This window comes from Heloderma suspectum, chromosome 1 (assembly GCF_057233095.1).
Source record: "Heloderma suspectum isolate Gila_16-S chromosome 1, 16-S_ref, whole genome shotgun sequence".
NCBI lineage: Eukaryota > Metazoa > Chordata > Lepidosauria > Squamata > Helodermatidae > Heloderma > Heloderma suspectum.
In genome coordinates, this window is record NC_139458.1 from 57382984 (window position 1) to 57397993 (window position 15010).

Here is a 15010-nt window from a genome sequence, read left to right on the forward strand (position 1 = left end):
TAGGTTTTGTCAGGGTCTTGAGATACTGGTGGCAAACATTCACACTCCGAAGTAACCTTAGCAGGAACAAAAAGGGAATGGCTCTGGGCTATGAAGTAGTCCACTGTCATGCTGAAATGAAAGGAACTTTTAAGTGATTTTGCTTCTATTACCTTAGCAACAGTTTGCAGGTTAGCGATATAAAAAGAATGGTTTTCTTGAGAGAACATACTTCTGTATGAAATACCAATATTAACGTATCAGAGGGTGAACCAAAGAATAGAAGACATTAAAAATAGATACAAATTGCTCCTAATGTGAAGTCCTGAAAAGTTAATTTTTATACAGTGTAAAGTAGTGGGCGCAATTTAGGGGACAAAGATTGCCCAGCCAAGGATGCCAAAACCTCTTTCCACCACTGTTTTCCCCCCTGCAGTCCATCCACTCAAGGTCATTTCCCCCCTAGCCAGGTTCTGAAATGGAAAGAGAACCTAGCTGGGTCAAAAGTGGCGGTGGGGAAATCCCATGTGCACACATCCCTTTTGCACTTTTAATCACACTCATATATACACACATACACACTCTCACTTTATCCATGATTGGGGCTGACCTAACTTGAAAGCCTTAAGCCAACTTGAAAGCCCCAGTCACATGTAGTATGGCCCTAAATGATCCATGTAAGAACAAAAGACATACTTGTTCCTTTGAACGAGAAAGGCAATGCTTGATTACTTCAGCTTCCAGTATTGTCCGTTTATGAAGGTCCATGTATTCATAATAACGAGAGAGTCTTGTTTGGCCTTGTTTGTTCACCATCAGAAAAAACTTGATCATGTTTTGTGGTCTGCTCTAAATATCCTTTTTGAGGTTAGATGGTCAAAACTGAAATGGAAGAAATCAGAAATGCGAAGTACATAAATCTGTCAGAAAATGAACTGCTTTATCTTCTGAATTGGCTTTGGGTTAGGGTCAACCTTTTTCAGCCTGCGATTGTAGGGTTAGGTGAGTGAGGCTGCTGAAGTCACACAAGCCAACCCAACCAACTGCCTGGTAGGCGAACTATGGAAGCCTTAGAGAGGCTGGAGCTTTACATGAACTACTCTCACAGAACTTTAGCTACTAGATGCTTTACTAATATATAAATTCTAGCAGACATTTTCCAGTACAGAGCCGCCCTCTCACCCAACAAATTCCAGAAGGGAGATATGTTTAGCAGGTATGTGGGTGGAAACCATGTAGCCACTGTGGAAGAATGGTGTTCTGCAGAAAACTGAAAGGCTAGAAAATAGAATGATGCAGATTTTTTTTTCTTTTTGCTCTGCATTAATGTGCTATCAACAGAGCCATTCACTGAAAGATGTAGATGTTCAACAGGTGATGCTGCTGTCTTACTCTGAAAGTATCTGTGGGGAAAATGTACAGGTTCATTTACTTAGGCCTACATAAAGGCCACCAAGTGTGTGGGCCATCGTACCAGGCTATTTTAGTAATATTCTTCAGCTTTTCTTATCCCAAACATAAAGTCCATAAAGATAAGAGACAGAAATTGGTAATATCCTATCAAAATTACCTGGAGAGCTAGTCTTTGTACAGTATCTAATTATCTTACATAGTTTAATCCTCACTCAGTGATGAAGCTCACTGGGTGGTTTTGGGAAAGTCACTAGATTTCAGCCTAACTTACCTCACAGGTTGTTGTGAGGCTAAAATGAAATAACCCTATATATGCCACACTGAGCTCCTGGAAGAAAGGGTGAGATTCAGATATGACAAATTGAATATAATGAATCACAGATACTTGAGAGGTCTTTATAAATATTGCTACAATAGGAAAAAGCTATCATGCTTATAAAGTAACTACTAGGAAAAAGCTATATGTCACAGCTTGGATCCAGTGTAGTCCTTCCAGTCACAGAACAGTCCCTTCTGTTGGCAGAAGGGGCATGGATCTAGCAGAGCCTTTTTGAACAGAAAGGGGTAGAAGGCAATTTTTGCTGATTCCCCCCTCTCCTGCAGCCCTCAGTGTTACCTCCCATTAAGTTACAGAGGGCCCTCCAATCTCCATTCCACTCATGGAACTTTGGATCCAATCTTATGTAAACGATTAAACGTTATTTATTGGCAGGGCTACCATGTTTAGTCAATCAGTTTGATTAATCGCTCAGAAACTTGTGACCATTTAAAAAAGTATCCCTGATAAACTGGGTGGCAGATTTTTTTAAATGAAATTATTTTTAAAGCGAGTAGCTACACAAATTGTCAGCAGCAAGTGTGTCTTAGATGAGGCATTTCTGTTCTATTTCACATGGAAGGGAATGCCTGTAAGATGGTGCCTGTGGTAATTAGTACATGCAACATCTAGAGACAGTATTTTTACCCTTAAGAAATATTGCTTTTAAGCATATGCAAATTAACACAGATTTAATTGATCAGTCAACCAACTAAAACAGAATTAATCGATTAGGATTTCTTTAATTGGGTTACAGCCCTAATTAAAAGTTGTTTTAAGTGAGCAGAATAAAAGCAAATGCACATAAAAGTCCCAATCCAGCTAAAGTCAATCCTGAGTTAAACTCCACTAAACCCAATAGAACAAGGTAGTCATGACTGACTTTAGTCCCATTCCTTTAAATGGGAGAGTCATGATTGATGGCCAAATTAGATAAGTCAGCAAGCAAGCCATTAACAGATTTCCTGCAGGTTTCTTTAAAGGGCAAAACAGTTGCAAGGCCTCTCATATGGATCATGACTGCAGCATTGGGGGAGCCATTTTTACAATCCAAATTGCTCCCACAACGCTGCTCCAGGGGAGAGAGGGACTGGATCAGAAAAACAGTGTGCAGGAAAAGGGGTAACCAGCTCCTCATTACAATGGTCTGATCCCAGAGCCTGTTGGATTTAAGTGGATTCTGGAAAGGGGATTTTCAGGTTAGCATAGCTGGTGGTCCTGTTGATCTCCTGGTCACTCTGAATAATACAGTGATGATTTAAGCAGTGATAATCAATCACACATAAGTGCCCTCTCCCTCTGAGTATATCCCTGGCAGTTCTTTGGTATACACCTGAGTTAAGGGTGATGAAGCAACAGAAGAGATGGCTGGAATGCAGGTGAAGAAGACTCAAATCAAATACAAATTAGAGCTCATTATCGAGGCTATTATGTGGCCGTCGTGGTAGCAAAAAATGTTATTTTCCACCACCGTTACATCTTCTCACTCTTGTCCAGTGGAGCTTTTCTGGGTGATTAGAGGCCTGTTACATTCTGGCCCAAAGAGAAGGATGGCAGGACCCTTACGAGAATACCGTGATAGGCTTGAGAGACCCTTTGAAGATAAAGTTGCTCACACCTGTCACAATCTAAACTTCACATTTCTAGACTCCACAGTACCATTAGTGGTGGTGTCCCAGAAGATACGAACAATTATAGACCAACTACAAACCTCCCATTCTTGGGAAAAGTATTGGAGCAGGTGGTGGCTAACCAACTCCAGACACTCTTGGTGAAACAGATTTTCTAGACCCATTTCAATTGAGCTTTAACCCTGGTTTTGGAATGGATGACCTATGCCAAGAAAGGGTTAAGAGGACGGTGACTCTCTTGCTCACTTGAAGCTTTCCATGGTGCTGCAATCACTGGCCTGCCTTGGCTCATGGGTACCTGCTATGGATGCGTCAGAACACAGAAACACCCTGACAAAGCTGGAATTAGCCATGCACGGAATTACTTCAGCATCAGTTTCATGACACATTTATTAAATAACCATGAGGCATTCTATGTGAATTATGCAAAGCAAATTTCATCATCTATCTACCACCCAGACACTATCTTGCTATGAGTTCTGACATGCTATGCATTGGGCCAGTCCTTGCCTGAGTTCAGCATGCTAGATACAATGCTGTTCCCATACCACCTCTCTGCAGGTAGTCTTCCACAACAGCAGCCATAACATCACTATCTGCAATTTATCTATTGCTCACAGTCGCCCATTTATTCCAGTAAGTCTGTGAACAGAATTGCTCATGAGTACCCTTTTAGCATGACTAATGGTTGCAAAGCTCAATCTGTAGTCAGGTGTGATGATTTAATTTCTCCAACCTTGGTTTAGATTAGAAGTCATCAGCCCCACCCATGTTAAAGCAATAATAACAAATGGCTGTCTCAGTTTCTACAAAGGACTTACTCAGTGTCCAACATAACTGTACTTAGGTTTCAGACATGCCTTTATCAATTCTTCCAGGGAGCTCTATGTATGTGTTCCACAGGTGTATAGAGAAAATGGCTATGGCAAGTGTAATTTGGGCTCTTTGTTGGAATTTCTTGCAACAAATGTTCAACAGTAAAGTATACGTCTGTAGTTTTAACTCCATCCCATTTTTAAGTACCATTTGAGTAGCAAATACTGTTTACAAGGGGTGTTGTAATCATTCTCATGGGATAGTGCAAACATCCATCATTGTATTCTACCGGCTACTCATCAAGTAGGACCAGAACCACTGCAATGCAGAGCCTTTGACCCCCAAGACTCATTGCTGCTTCCTGAACTCTCAGCACATCTCAGTATGGTTGACTAACAGTCACATATCCCAGTCTATTTCCAGGACAACTAAGGGCACAATCCTATGCATGTTTAAGCAGAAAAAAAGTCCTACAACTCCTACAACTGCTAGGAATTGTAGGATTTTTTTTACACTGTCTAAACATGCATAGGATTGCACCCTACATTGGTTTCTGTTCCCAAACATGGTCTGAACTTGTACTAAAAGGGGTCAAGAAAAGCTGTATTCACCAAGAATGTCTGTAGATGAACAGGTACTATGTGCTCCATCACCATGCTCATAAATGCAGGTTAGAAATAGGTAAATACTTACTTCAGGTCATGTAAACAGATCGGGCTTCTTTAGCAAGGGGTGCATGTACTACTGTTATCAACAGTAAAACATTCCAAGTATTTGAGAACCCATTCAGAATGTTAATCTGAAGTTCTCAACTCAAGACCAAGTAGTAAATATACAGTAGCATATGTATCTAATATTCCTAATTTTCATAATTGGGAACTGGTTGTGTGCTGATATTTTAATACATAAAATATACAAGTTTGATGCAGCCAAAGCCTGGACTAAGAGTAATTAACAGTCATTTTAATGTAATTTTAATTAAAAATTAGATACTTATATGCAATGCTTTATCACTCAGATAGCCTGATTAAATGCCTTCTGCCAAAGGATGCATTTCAAACCGCAATAAACGACCAGCAATTGTGCATCCAGTTAAATTTTTCTTAAAAAAAAAAATAAAAGCATAATCAACAAACAGATTTTAAAATCTGAAATGTTTTGGCATAAAATGCCAGCTTCAGTCACAAATGCGAGTTTTGAAACTGGCATTTTATGCCAAAACATTTCAGATTTTAAAATCTGTTTGCTTATAAATTTTTCTTTAAAAATAATAATTATTATTATAAACTGGATGTGTGAATGCTGGTTGTTTCTTGTGGATTGGAGTGATGTGTCATGCACATCACATCACCTCCGTCTCAAATATATTTCAGTTTTTCCACGTTCCACAGCAATGTTGTTCATTTCTTATTTATTTATTTATTTATTTATTTTATTTCATTTCTATACCGCCCAATAGCCGAAGCTCTCTGGGCGGTTCACAAAAATTAAAACCAAACAACACACAATAAAACAATTTAAAATATATAGAACATTAAAACCACAATATAACAATACAACCACAAGAAAACCTAGCAGCAGTACAGGAGTTTAAAATACAGATTTAAAACAGCAAAGATAAAAATTTAGAAAGCTAAAATGCCTGGGAAAATAAAAAGGTCTTCACCTGGCGCCAAAAGGAGTACAATGTAGGCGCCAGGCGAACCTCACTAGGGAGCTCATTCCAGAGCCGGGGTGCCACAACAGAAAAAGCCCTCCTCCTAGTAGCCACCTGCCTCACTTCCTTTGGCAGGGGCTCACGGAGAAGGGCCGCTGATGATGATCTTAAGGTCCGGGCAGGCACATATGGGAGGAGGCGATCCTTCAGGTAACCTGGCCCCAAGCCGTTAAGGGCTTTGAATGTTAACACCAGCACTTTGAATCGGGCCCGGAAATGGACTGGCAGCCAGTGCAGCTGGAAAAGTACTGGCGTAATATGAGCTCGCAGGCCAGTCCCTGTTAACAATCTTGCTGCCCTATTTTGGACCAGCTGAAGTTTCTGGACCGTTTTCAAAGGCAGCCCCACGTATAACGCATTGCAGTAATCCAGACGAGAAGTTATCAGAGCATAGATAACTGTAGCTAGGCTATCTCTGTCCAGATAAGGGCGTAGTTGGTATACCAGCCTAAGCTGATAAAAAGTGCTCCGTGCCACTGAGTTCACCTGTGCCTCAAGTGACAGTTCTGGATCCAACAGCACCCCCAAACTACGAACCTGATCCTTTAGGGGGAGTGCAACCCCCTCCAGAACAGGTTGAATATCACCTAGCCGGGCAGATGAACCACCCACTAACAGTACCTCCGTCTTGTCTGGATTGAGTTTCAGTTTATTAGTCCTCATCCAGTCCATTACCATGCCCAGGCACTGGTTCAGAACAGCCACTGCCTCACCTGGGTTTGATGAGAAAGAGAGGTAGAGCTGGGTGTCATCCGCATATTGATGGCACCTCAGCCCACACCTCCGGATAACCTCCCCCAGCGGTTTCATGTAGATGTTAAACAGCATGGGGGATAAAATAGAGCCCTGTGGAACCCCATGGCACAATTGCCATGGCACAGAGCAATAATCTCCCAGCACCACCTTCTGGAATCGGCCATCCAAGTAGGAGCAGAACCACTGTAGTGCAGTGCCTCCAACTCCCAACCCAGACAACCTATCCAGAAGGATACCATGGTCGATGGTATCGAAAGCCGCTGAGAGGTCCAGGAGAATCAACAGGGTCGCACTCCCCCTGTCCCTCTCCCGGCAGAGGTCATCCCACAGGGCGACCAAGGCAGTTTCCGTTCCAAAACCAGGCCTGAAGCCCGATTGAAATGGATCTAGATAATCCGTTTCATTCAAGAGTGCCTGGAGCTGTCCTACAACCACCCACTCAAGCACCTTGCCCAGGAAGGGGATGTTGGCCACTGGCCTATAATTGTTAACATCCTCTGGGTCCAGGTTAGGCTTTTTCAGGAGTGGTCTAATTACTGCCTCTTTTAAAGCAGCAGGCACCACTCCCTCTCTCAAGGAGGAATTTACAACCTCCTGGACCCAGCCGGACAACCCCTCCTTGTTTGATTTAATAAGCCATGAAGGGCAAGGGTCAAGCACACAAGTGGTCGATCGGACTTGGCCAAGCACCTTGTCCGCATCCTCAGGCCTCAATAACTGAAACTCATCCAATAAAACTGGACCAGACGGTGCTCTGAACGCCTCTACCAATGGAACTGAATTAATGGTGGTGTCCAATTCATGACGAATCTGAGCGACTTTATCCTCAAAGTGCCGCGCAAACTTGTCACAGCGTGCTACCGAGGGTTCCACCGTCTCTCTCCCTGGCCCAGAATGTAACAGGCCGCGAACCACTCAGAAAAACTCCGCTGGACGACACTGAGAAGATGCAATGCTGGTGGAAAAGAACTGCCTCTTTGCCACCCTCACTGCCACAGAGTAGGCTCGATAGTGGGCTCTTACCTGTGTTCGGTCAGACTCAGCACAAGTTTTCCTCCACCTGCATTCTAGCCGTCTCCCCTCTTGCTTCATTGCCCTCAGCTCAGGTGTATACCAAGGAACTGGCCGGGCTCTGCTCAGAGGGAGAGGGCGCTTGGGCGCAATCGTGTCAACCGCCCGAGTCATCTCTGCATTCCACAGAGCGACCTGGGCTTCGACAGGAGCACCAGCCATACCAGCAGGAAAATCCCCCAGAGCCCTCTGGAATCCATCGGAATCCATTAATCTCCGGGGGCGGACCATTTTAATAGGTCCCCCACCCTTGCAGAGTTCATATTACTTTTGAAATATAAGTAAAAAACAAGCCCTACAGACTTTCACAGACTGGTTTGCACTGCTGCTGTCAAGCAACATTCCAATCCTGCCAAGAAAAAGCTATCTAGCCCCTTTCTTTGGGAAGAACTAATCAGGGATTGCTTTCCTAGCCATCTAGCAGTGTTCGAGTACAGTATAAGCACAGATTCACACATACCTGTACACACCTGTATATCTTTGGTGGTTTATCATCTGATGACTTGCAGCTGAATGAATGAACTAAACAGCATTGCTTCTTAAATAATGACTAGTGATATTAAAGCTCTGTCTTGGAGTTTGATCTGTGATGGCTGTTTTACACATACAAGTCATGACTTGATACTGTAGCGAGTAATACGTGAACTTCAACTGACCCTCAGTGCCCCTGTGTATATTTCAGTGCAGGGGAAAGATGGCACAGTTCTAAGTCTGGGGATGGGTCACAGCAGCCTTTCCAAATCTCCAAATGTTAAAGCCATGACACGTGCCAGGCACTATTTGCCTAATTACCCACCCGGGCAAGGCTTATTGTGTTCTCCGAACCTGGGCAGCATGGCTTGTTGAAAGGGGAAACAAACTTTAAATGACCCAACAAGAAGCTGGTGCCAGGCATGCACCATGGCTTGTTTAAGCCACGGCGATCGTGTGAATGGGGCCATTGTGTGAATTTATCCTCTATCTTTTAAATCGTTTTTAAAACATTTTCTGGAATGAATAAATGTACAAAGGGATCCAACAAGTCTTCTACAGTCTATTCTGATGAATAACTAGAAATTTTATTTTTCAGACAGCTTTCCCCAAACACTGTTTTAGTAGACATATGCTCGGATCAAAGAGAAAATATTTCCTTATGCGCACGCATATGTGTGTATTGCTGGTTCCTCCCTGAGCTGCATTGCACTATTTAGGGAGGGTCTCTTGACCCTCAGGACTGGTTTTTAGGGAGCCAGAAAGGGCTGCAGTGGAAAAGGGGGCTGGAAATACTCTGGTGCATATGTAGAACACCACTCACACCCCTTTTAATCCTGGCTCATATATTCCCCATTTAACATTTATAGTCCCATCCATTTTCATTTTGGGTTTCTGGCACCATTAATATGTACTTTACATGTCTACTCAGAAGCCCCACTGAGTTCAATAGGACGTTCCTATTGAATGTGCATAGGATAGCAGCCTTAGGGTACAATCCTATGCATATTTCATGCTGGAAGCTGTAGGACTTTTTCTTTCTAAACCTGCATAGAATTGAACTATACTCAAGTGTAGCTAATCTTTCTTTACTTGCAATAGAATCTAGGCTTCTAATTCAGATTATCTAACAGAAAGCACATTAGAAAAAGCTAAACATTCAAATATTAGTTTCCTGTAGACTGTATTATGGACTCTACTATATTAAGGCATTACACAAGAGCCTTGAGTATAGATTTCTTGTGCAGAGACTATAGTTTTTTTGAGAATTGGGGACAGCACTGTAGAGTTGTTACTACTCATGGTATACCCATGCTCAATGTCCCTGTTCTGCCATAGGATCTCGTCAAACTCATTTTACAAGCTTCTGTAGCATTTCAAATACTAGCTTCCAATGGCACAACCAGCACTACTGCAATAGAAGTGTGTGCATTTTGTTGTGACTCTCATGGGGTTGTTTCCGATGGCATCCATCCACCAGCGGAACAGACACTGCTAGTGGAACAGATTCCCCTTCCCCCTCTGCAGTCCCTCTCATGTCCACCAAATCTGCTCTGGAGAATTGGGGGACATTGCAAAGCAGATTTGGGGGGCATATGGGAGGGGACACGGGGCAGGAGAGGAAGGGGAAGTCCTGCTGCATGACTGGAAGCCTGCACATGTGACATTGGATGTAAACTATGGGCACCTACCAGATAGTGCCCTAAGAGGTAACACATTTCCCAGTATTCAGAACGGTTTTGAAAGGATTTCAAAGGTTTAAGTATATGAAAGGTTCAGTGCTTATCCACATAAGCATATATCTGCACATGTGGCTGTTTAAGAAGAAGTGGGGGGAAATACAAGGCTCCCTCTCCTCCTCTAGAATGTGCTGCCATTAAAGAAGTTTTTAACCTGCAGTGAGTAGAGGACCAGGCACAGGCTACTCTAGAACAATCAGAAAGCTAGACACAAAAAGGAAAAAAGACTATGGAAGGACAAAACTCTCCACTGGTGGTGACCTGCAAGGTGTGTGCCGTGTTTGTTTTCTTGCGTAAGATCAACATGGCCTACACCTGCAACAAGTGCAAGTTGATCACACTGCTGGAAGAAAAAGTAAGGGGACTGGAGCGGTGAGTGTCGACCCTCCAGGGAATAAGAGAACACGAAGAGTTTTTGGACAGAACGGTGGAACTACAGCAGCAAAGCGAAGTACAGGAGCTAGAAGAGCAACAACAAGCTGAGGCAGAAGAGGGAAATGCTGAGGTGAGGAAAAATGAAGCAGAGGATACTCCTTGGAAAAGGAGCAGTTAGGAGCAGAACAACTAGAAGCCACTCTGCACCAGGGGAGGCACTGGAACTATGGAACCGTTTCCAGGTACTGGAGGATGAGACTGGAGGACAGCCTGCAGAGGAAGAATTACAGGGGAACCTGCATGAGAGTGAGCAAGAGGCTGAAGGTCAGTCAAGCAGAGGTGATGAAACCAAGGCCTACAACAACAAGAAGAGAAGAGTAGTAGTAGTGGGAGACTCCTCGCTGTGTGGGATCGAAACCCAAGTATGTCGTGAAGACCTGTAGACTCGCCAGGTATGCTGTCTCCCGGGAGGACGGATTAGAGATGTGACTGAAGGGCACTCATAAAGCCCACTGACAGGTATCCCTTTCTTTTCATCCATGTGGGAACAAATGATACCACCAAGCAGAGCTACGAAGAAATCACATCAGACTTGAAGCTTTGGGAAGGAAACCCAAGAACTTTGGGACCCAGATAGTTTTGTCATCCATCCTTCCAGCAGTCAGAAGAGGGATAGAAAGAGAAAGAAAAATACTCTGGGTGAATGACTGGCTACGGAGGTGGTGCCAGAGCGAGATTTGGATTCTGGGACCACGGGCTATATGTCATGGAAGATGGATTGTTGGCAAGGGATGGGTTGCACCTCACAAAGGCTGGGAAGAATGTGTTTGTCCACAGCATGAAGAACTTTATCAGGAGGGCTTTAAACTGAATGCTACGGGGAAGGGAGACGTAAAGTTGGGAGTAAGAATGGACGAAGGCTCATGCACCGCAATGGAGGGAACAGCTCTAATAGCACCCAATAATAGTCTTCACAAACATGTAGGAAGAAAGCCAGACCGTGAACCACATGGTCTTTGATGTCTATATACTAATGCCCAGAGTATGGGAAACAAACAGAACAAACTTGAACTCTTAATACAGGAGGGAAAATATGACTTGATAGGTGTAACTGGGACATGGCGGGATGACTCTCATGACTGGAATACAGCAATTGAAGGATATAACTTGTTCAAAAAGAACAGGAGGAACAGAAAGGGAGGTGGAGTTGCACTATATGTTAAAAATACAAATCTCTGCGCAGAAATACAGGAGGATGAGCTTGGTAGCCCCATCGAGAGCATCTGAGTTAAAATAAATAGAGCAAAGAATAAAAGGAACCTGGTAGTTGGAGTCTACCACCAGCCACCCAATAAAGGAGAAGATGAGGATGAAACTTTTGAAAAGCAGTCAGTGTTTCAAGGAAGCATGATGTAGTAGTAATGGGGGACCTTCAATTTCCCCAATATTTGTTGGGAGACAAATTTTGCAAAACATGGCCCCTCCAGGAAATTCCTGACTTGTGTGGCAGTTAACTTCCTCCTACAGAAAGTAGAGGAAGGAACTAGAGGATTGGCTATCCTTGACTTGACCCTAACCAACAGAGATGGCTCAGTGGATAAAGTAGGAGTTACAGGAACTCTGGGGGAAAGCAACCATGTTATACTTGAGTTCTTGGTTCTAAAGGAAGCAAAAGCTGAGCGTATCCAAACACGTACCCTGAATTTTAGGGAAGCTGATTTTAATAAACTCAGAACAATGATAAGTAAGGTCCCATGGCAAGTGACTCTAATGAGAAAAGGAGTCCAAGATGGGTGGGATTAAAAAAAAAAAGGAAATTCTAAAGGCACAATTACAGACAATTCCAACAAGAAGAAAAGGTGGAAGACAACAGAAGAAGCCAATGTGGCTTCACAAAAAGCTTAGGGATGACCTGAAAACAAAAAACGACACATATAGGAAGTGGAAAGAAGGCCAAGCAACAAAGGAAGAGTACAGGCAGGTAGCACAGAATTGCAGGGATGGCGTCAGGAAGGCTAAAGCTGAGAATGAGCTGAGGTTAGCGAGGGATGCTAAAAGCAACAAAAAAGCTTTCTTCAGCTACATGCACAGTAAAAGACAGAGGAAAGAAATGGTGGTTCACCTATTAAATAAGGATGGCAAAATGATAACAGATGACAAAGAAAAGGCAGAAGTGCTCAATTCCTACTTTGGCTCGGTCTTCTCCCAAAAGAGGGTCTATGAACCCCCCTGGCAAAGGCGAAGTACAGGCTGAAGGGGCAGGACTGCAGCTTGAGACCGATAGGCATATGGTCAAGGAACACCTAATTACTTTGAATGAATTCAAATCTCCAGGGCCAGATGAACTGCACCCTAGAGTAATAGAGGAACTGGCAAAAGAACTCTCAGAGCCACTGTCTATTCTCTTTGAGAAATCATGGAGAACGGGAGAAGTGCCAGATGACTGGAGGAGGGCTAATGTTGTCCCTATCTTCAAAAAGGGCAAAAAGGAGGAACCTGGGAACTACAGCATTCTGACATCAATCCCTGGGAAAATTCTGGAGCAGATGATAAAGCAATCCATCTGGAAGCACCTTGAAAACAATGCAGTGATTACTCGAAGCCATCATGGATTTGTCAAGAACAAATCCTGCCAGATGAATCTGATCTCATTTTTTGATCAGGTTACCTCCCTTGTGGACTGTGGGAATGCTGTGGACATCATATACCTCGACTTCAGCAAAGCTTTCGACAAAGTGCCCCATGATATCCTGATGAGCAAACTAGCTCAAAGTGGGCTAGATGAAACAACAATCAGGTGGATCCACAGTTGGCTACAGAATCGGACTCAAAGAGTGCTTATCAATGGGATCTTCTCAAACTGGAGAGAGATAATAAGTGGGGTACCGCAGGGCTCAGTCCTGGGCCCAGTGCTCTTCAACGTTTTTATTAATGACTTGGAGGACGAGGTGCAGGGAATGCTGATCAAATTTGCAGATGACACAAAATTGGGTGGGATAGCTAATACCTTGGATGACAGAAACAAAATTCAAAGTGATCTGGATAGACTGGAGCGCTGGGCAGAAAACAACAGAATTACATTTAATAGGGATAAATGCCAAGTTCTGCACCTAGGAAAAAGAAATCAAATGCACAGTTACAAGATGGGGGATACGTGGCTCAACAACTCTACAAGCAAGAAGGATCTTGGAATTGTTGTCGATCATAAGCTGAATATGAGCCAACAGTGTGATGTGGCTGTAAAAAAGGCAAATGCTCTTTTGGGCTGCATTAATAGAAGCATAGCTTCCAAACCCTGGGAAGTACTAGTTCCCCTCTACTCAGCACTGGTTAGGCCTCATCTCGAGTACTGTGTCCAGTTCTGGGCGCCACACTTTAAGAAGGATGCAGACAAGCTGGAGAGGGTTCAGAGGAGGGCAACAAAGATGATCAGGGGACTAGAAACAAAGCCCTATGAAGAGAGACTGAAAGAACTGGGCATGTTTAGCCTTGAGAAGAGAAGACTGAGGGGAGATATGATAGAGCTCCACAAGTACTTGAAAGGTTGTCACAGAGAGGAAGGCCAGAATCTCTTCTCGATCATCCCAGAATGCAGGACACGGAATAATGGGCTCAAGTTACAGGAAGCCAGATTCCGGCTGAACATCAGGAGAAACTTCCTGACTGTTAGAGCAATACGACAATGGAACCAATTACCTAAGGAGGTGGTGGGCTCTCCCACACTGAAGACATTCAAGATAAGGCTGGACAGGCATCTGTCGGGGATGCTCTGACTTGGAGTCCTGCACTGAGCAGGGGGTTGGACTTGATGGTGTTGTAGGCCTCTTCCAACCCTACTGTTCTAGGATTCCAAGTTTCCTTCAGGACTTAAATTGACTAGACTGCTTACTTTATGGTAAAAGCAGTTTCACCATGCCATTGACTTGTACTGGGATTGACCACAACAGCTTCAATTAAGAAATAATTTCTTCAATTAAGAAAACTTAAAAAGTTCCCCAGTGAGACTCAGCCCCAATTTCATTTGTACTTTTATTAAACTGCCAAGAGTAATTGGAGGACATGCTACAACAGCTTTATAAAAGGAAGTCATTCTCATTGCTCTCCTAAAAGGATGGTTTGTATATTATACCCACCATTTCATTCTATACAGTTAGAAGATTTGAAATAACATGTTAGATTTAAATGTTCATCTATATAGTTTGGCAGCTACAATAATAAGAGGTGGACAGAGGGAGAAGGGACAATTCACTTACACCCATGTAATTATATTAGCTTCCAAGCGAGAATGCCAGTGTACTGGTGAAAGAATCACTCCTATAATATTTCCTGCTGCATTGGCATTATACATAGTAACTATGGCCACCACGGTCTGATTCACTGCCAGCTCTACTCTGAAGTCTTTTGTACTCTATCATTTGCCTAATGCTTGATTTTATTTATAGATAGATGCTGGATTTCCTCATGGATAGTTTATTGTTATGAATCACTGCCAGTATGCAAAATAACTATATTCTTTGTATTATTTATAGATAATTCTCTGAGCTAAATGCAAAACTCAGCTCAGTCTTAATTATGGAGCTGCTCAGAGGATATTAGGCTATTTACAGAAAGCAGGAGGTCCTCTTTCCTCACAAGCTTACAATAACTTCCACCCCTAAGTCAGAAGAATCCTCTTAAAATCTCACAAAATCAGTTGTGTCATTGCAAATAGATTTAGATATGACAC

General features: G+C 43.1%; 1 protein-coding gene across 1 annotated transcript in view; it reads right to left on the bottom strand.

The window, feature by feature from the left end:
• The window catches only part of AP4S1 (adaptor related protein complex 4 subunit sigma 1), a 50835-nt gene that overhangs the window by 20311 nt on the left and 15514 nt on the right, over positions 1 to 15010 (bottom strand). Inside the window, exon 2 of the mRNA XM_084844258.1 lies at positions 676 to 861. Coding sequence (XP_084700384.1) covers positions 676 to 813 — 138 coding nt within the window. The 5' untranslated portion in view covers positions 814 to 861. The remainder of the gene's footprint in view (positions 1 to 675; positions 862 to 15010) is intronic.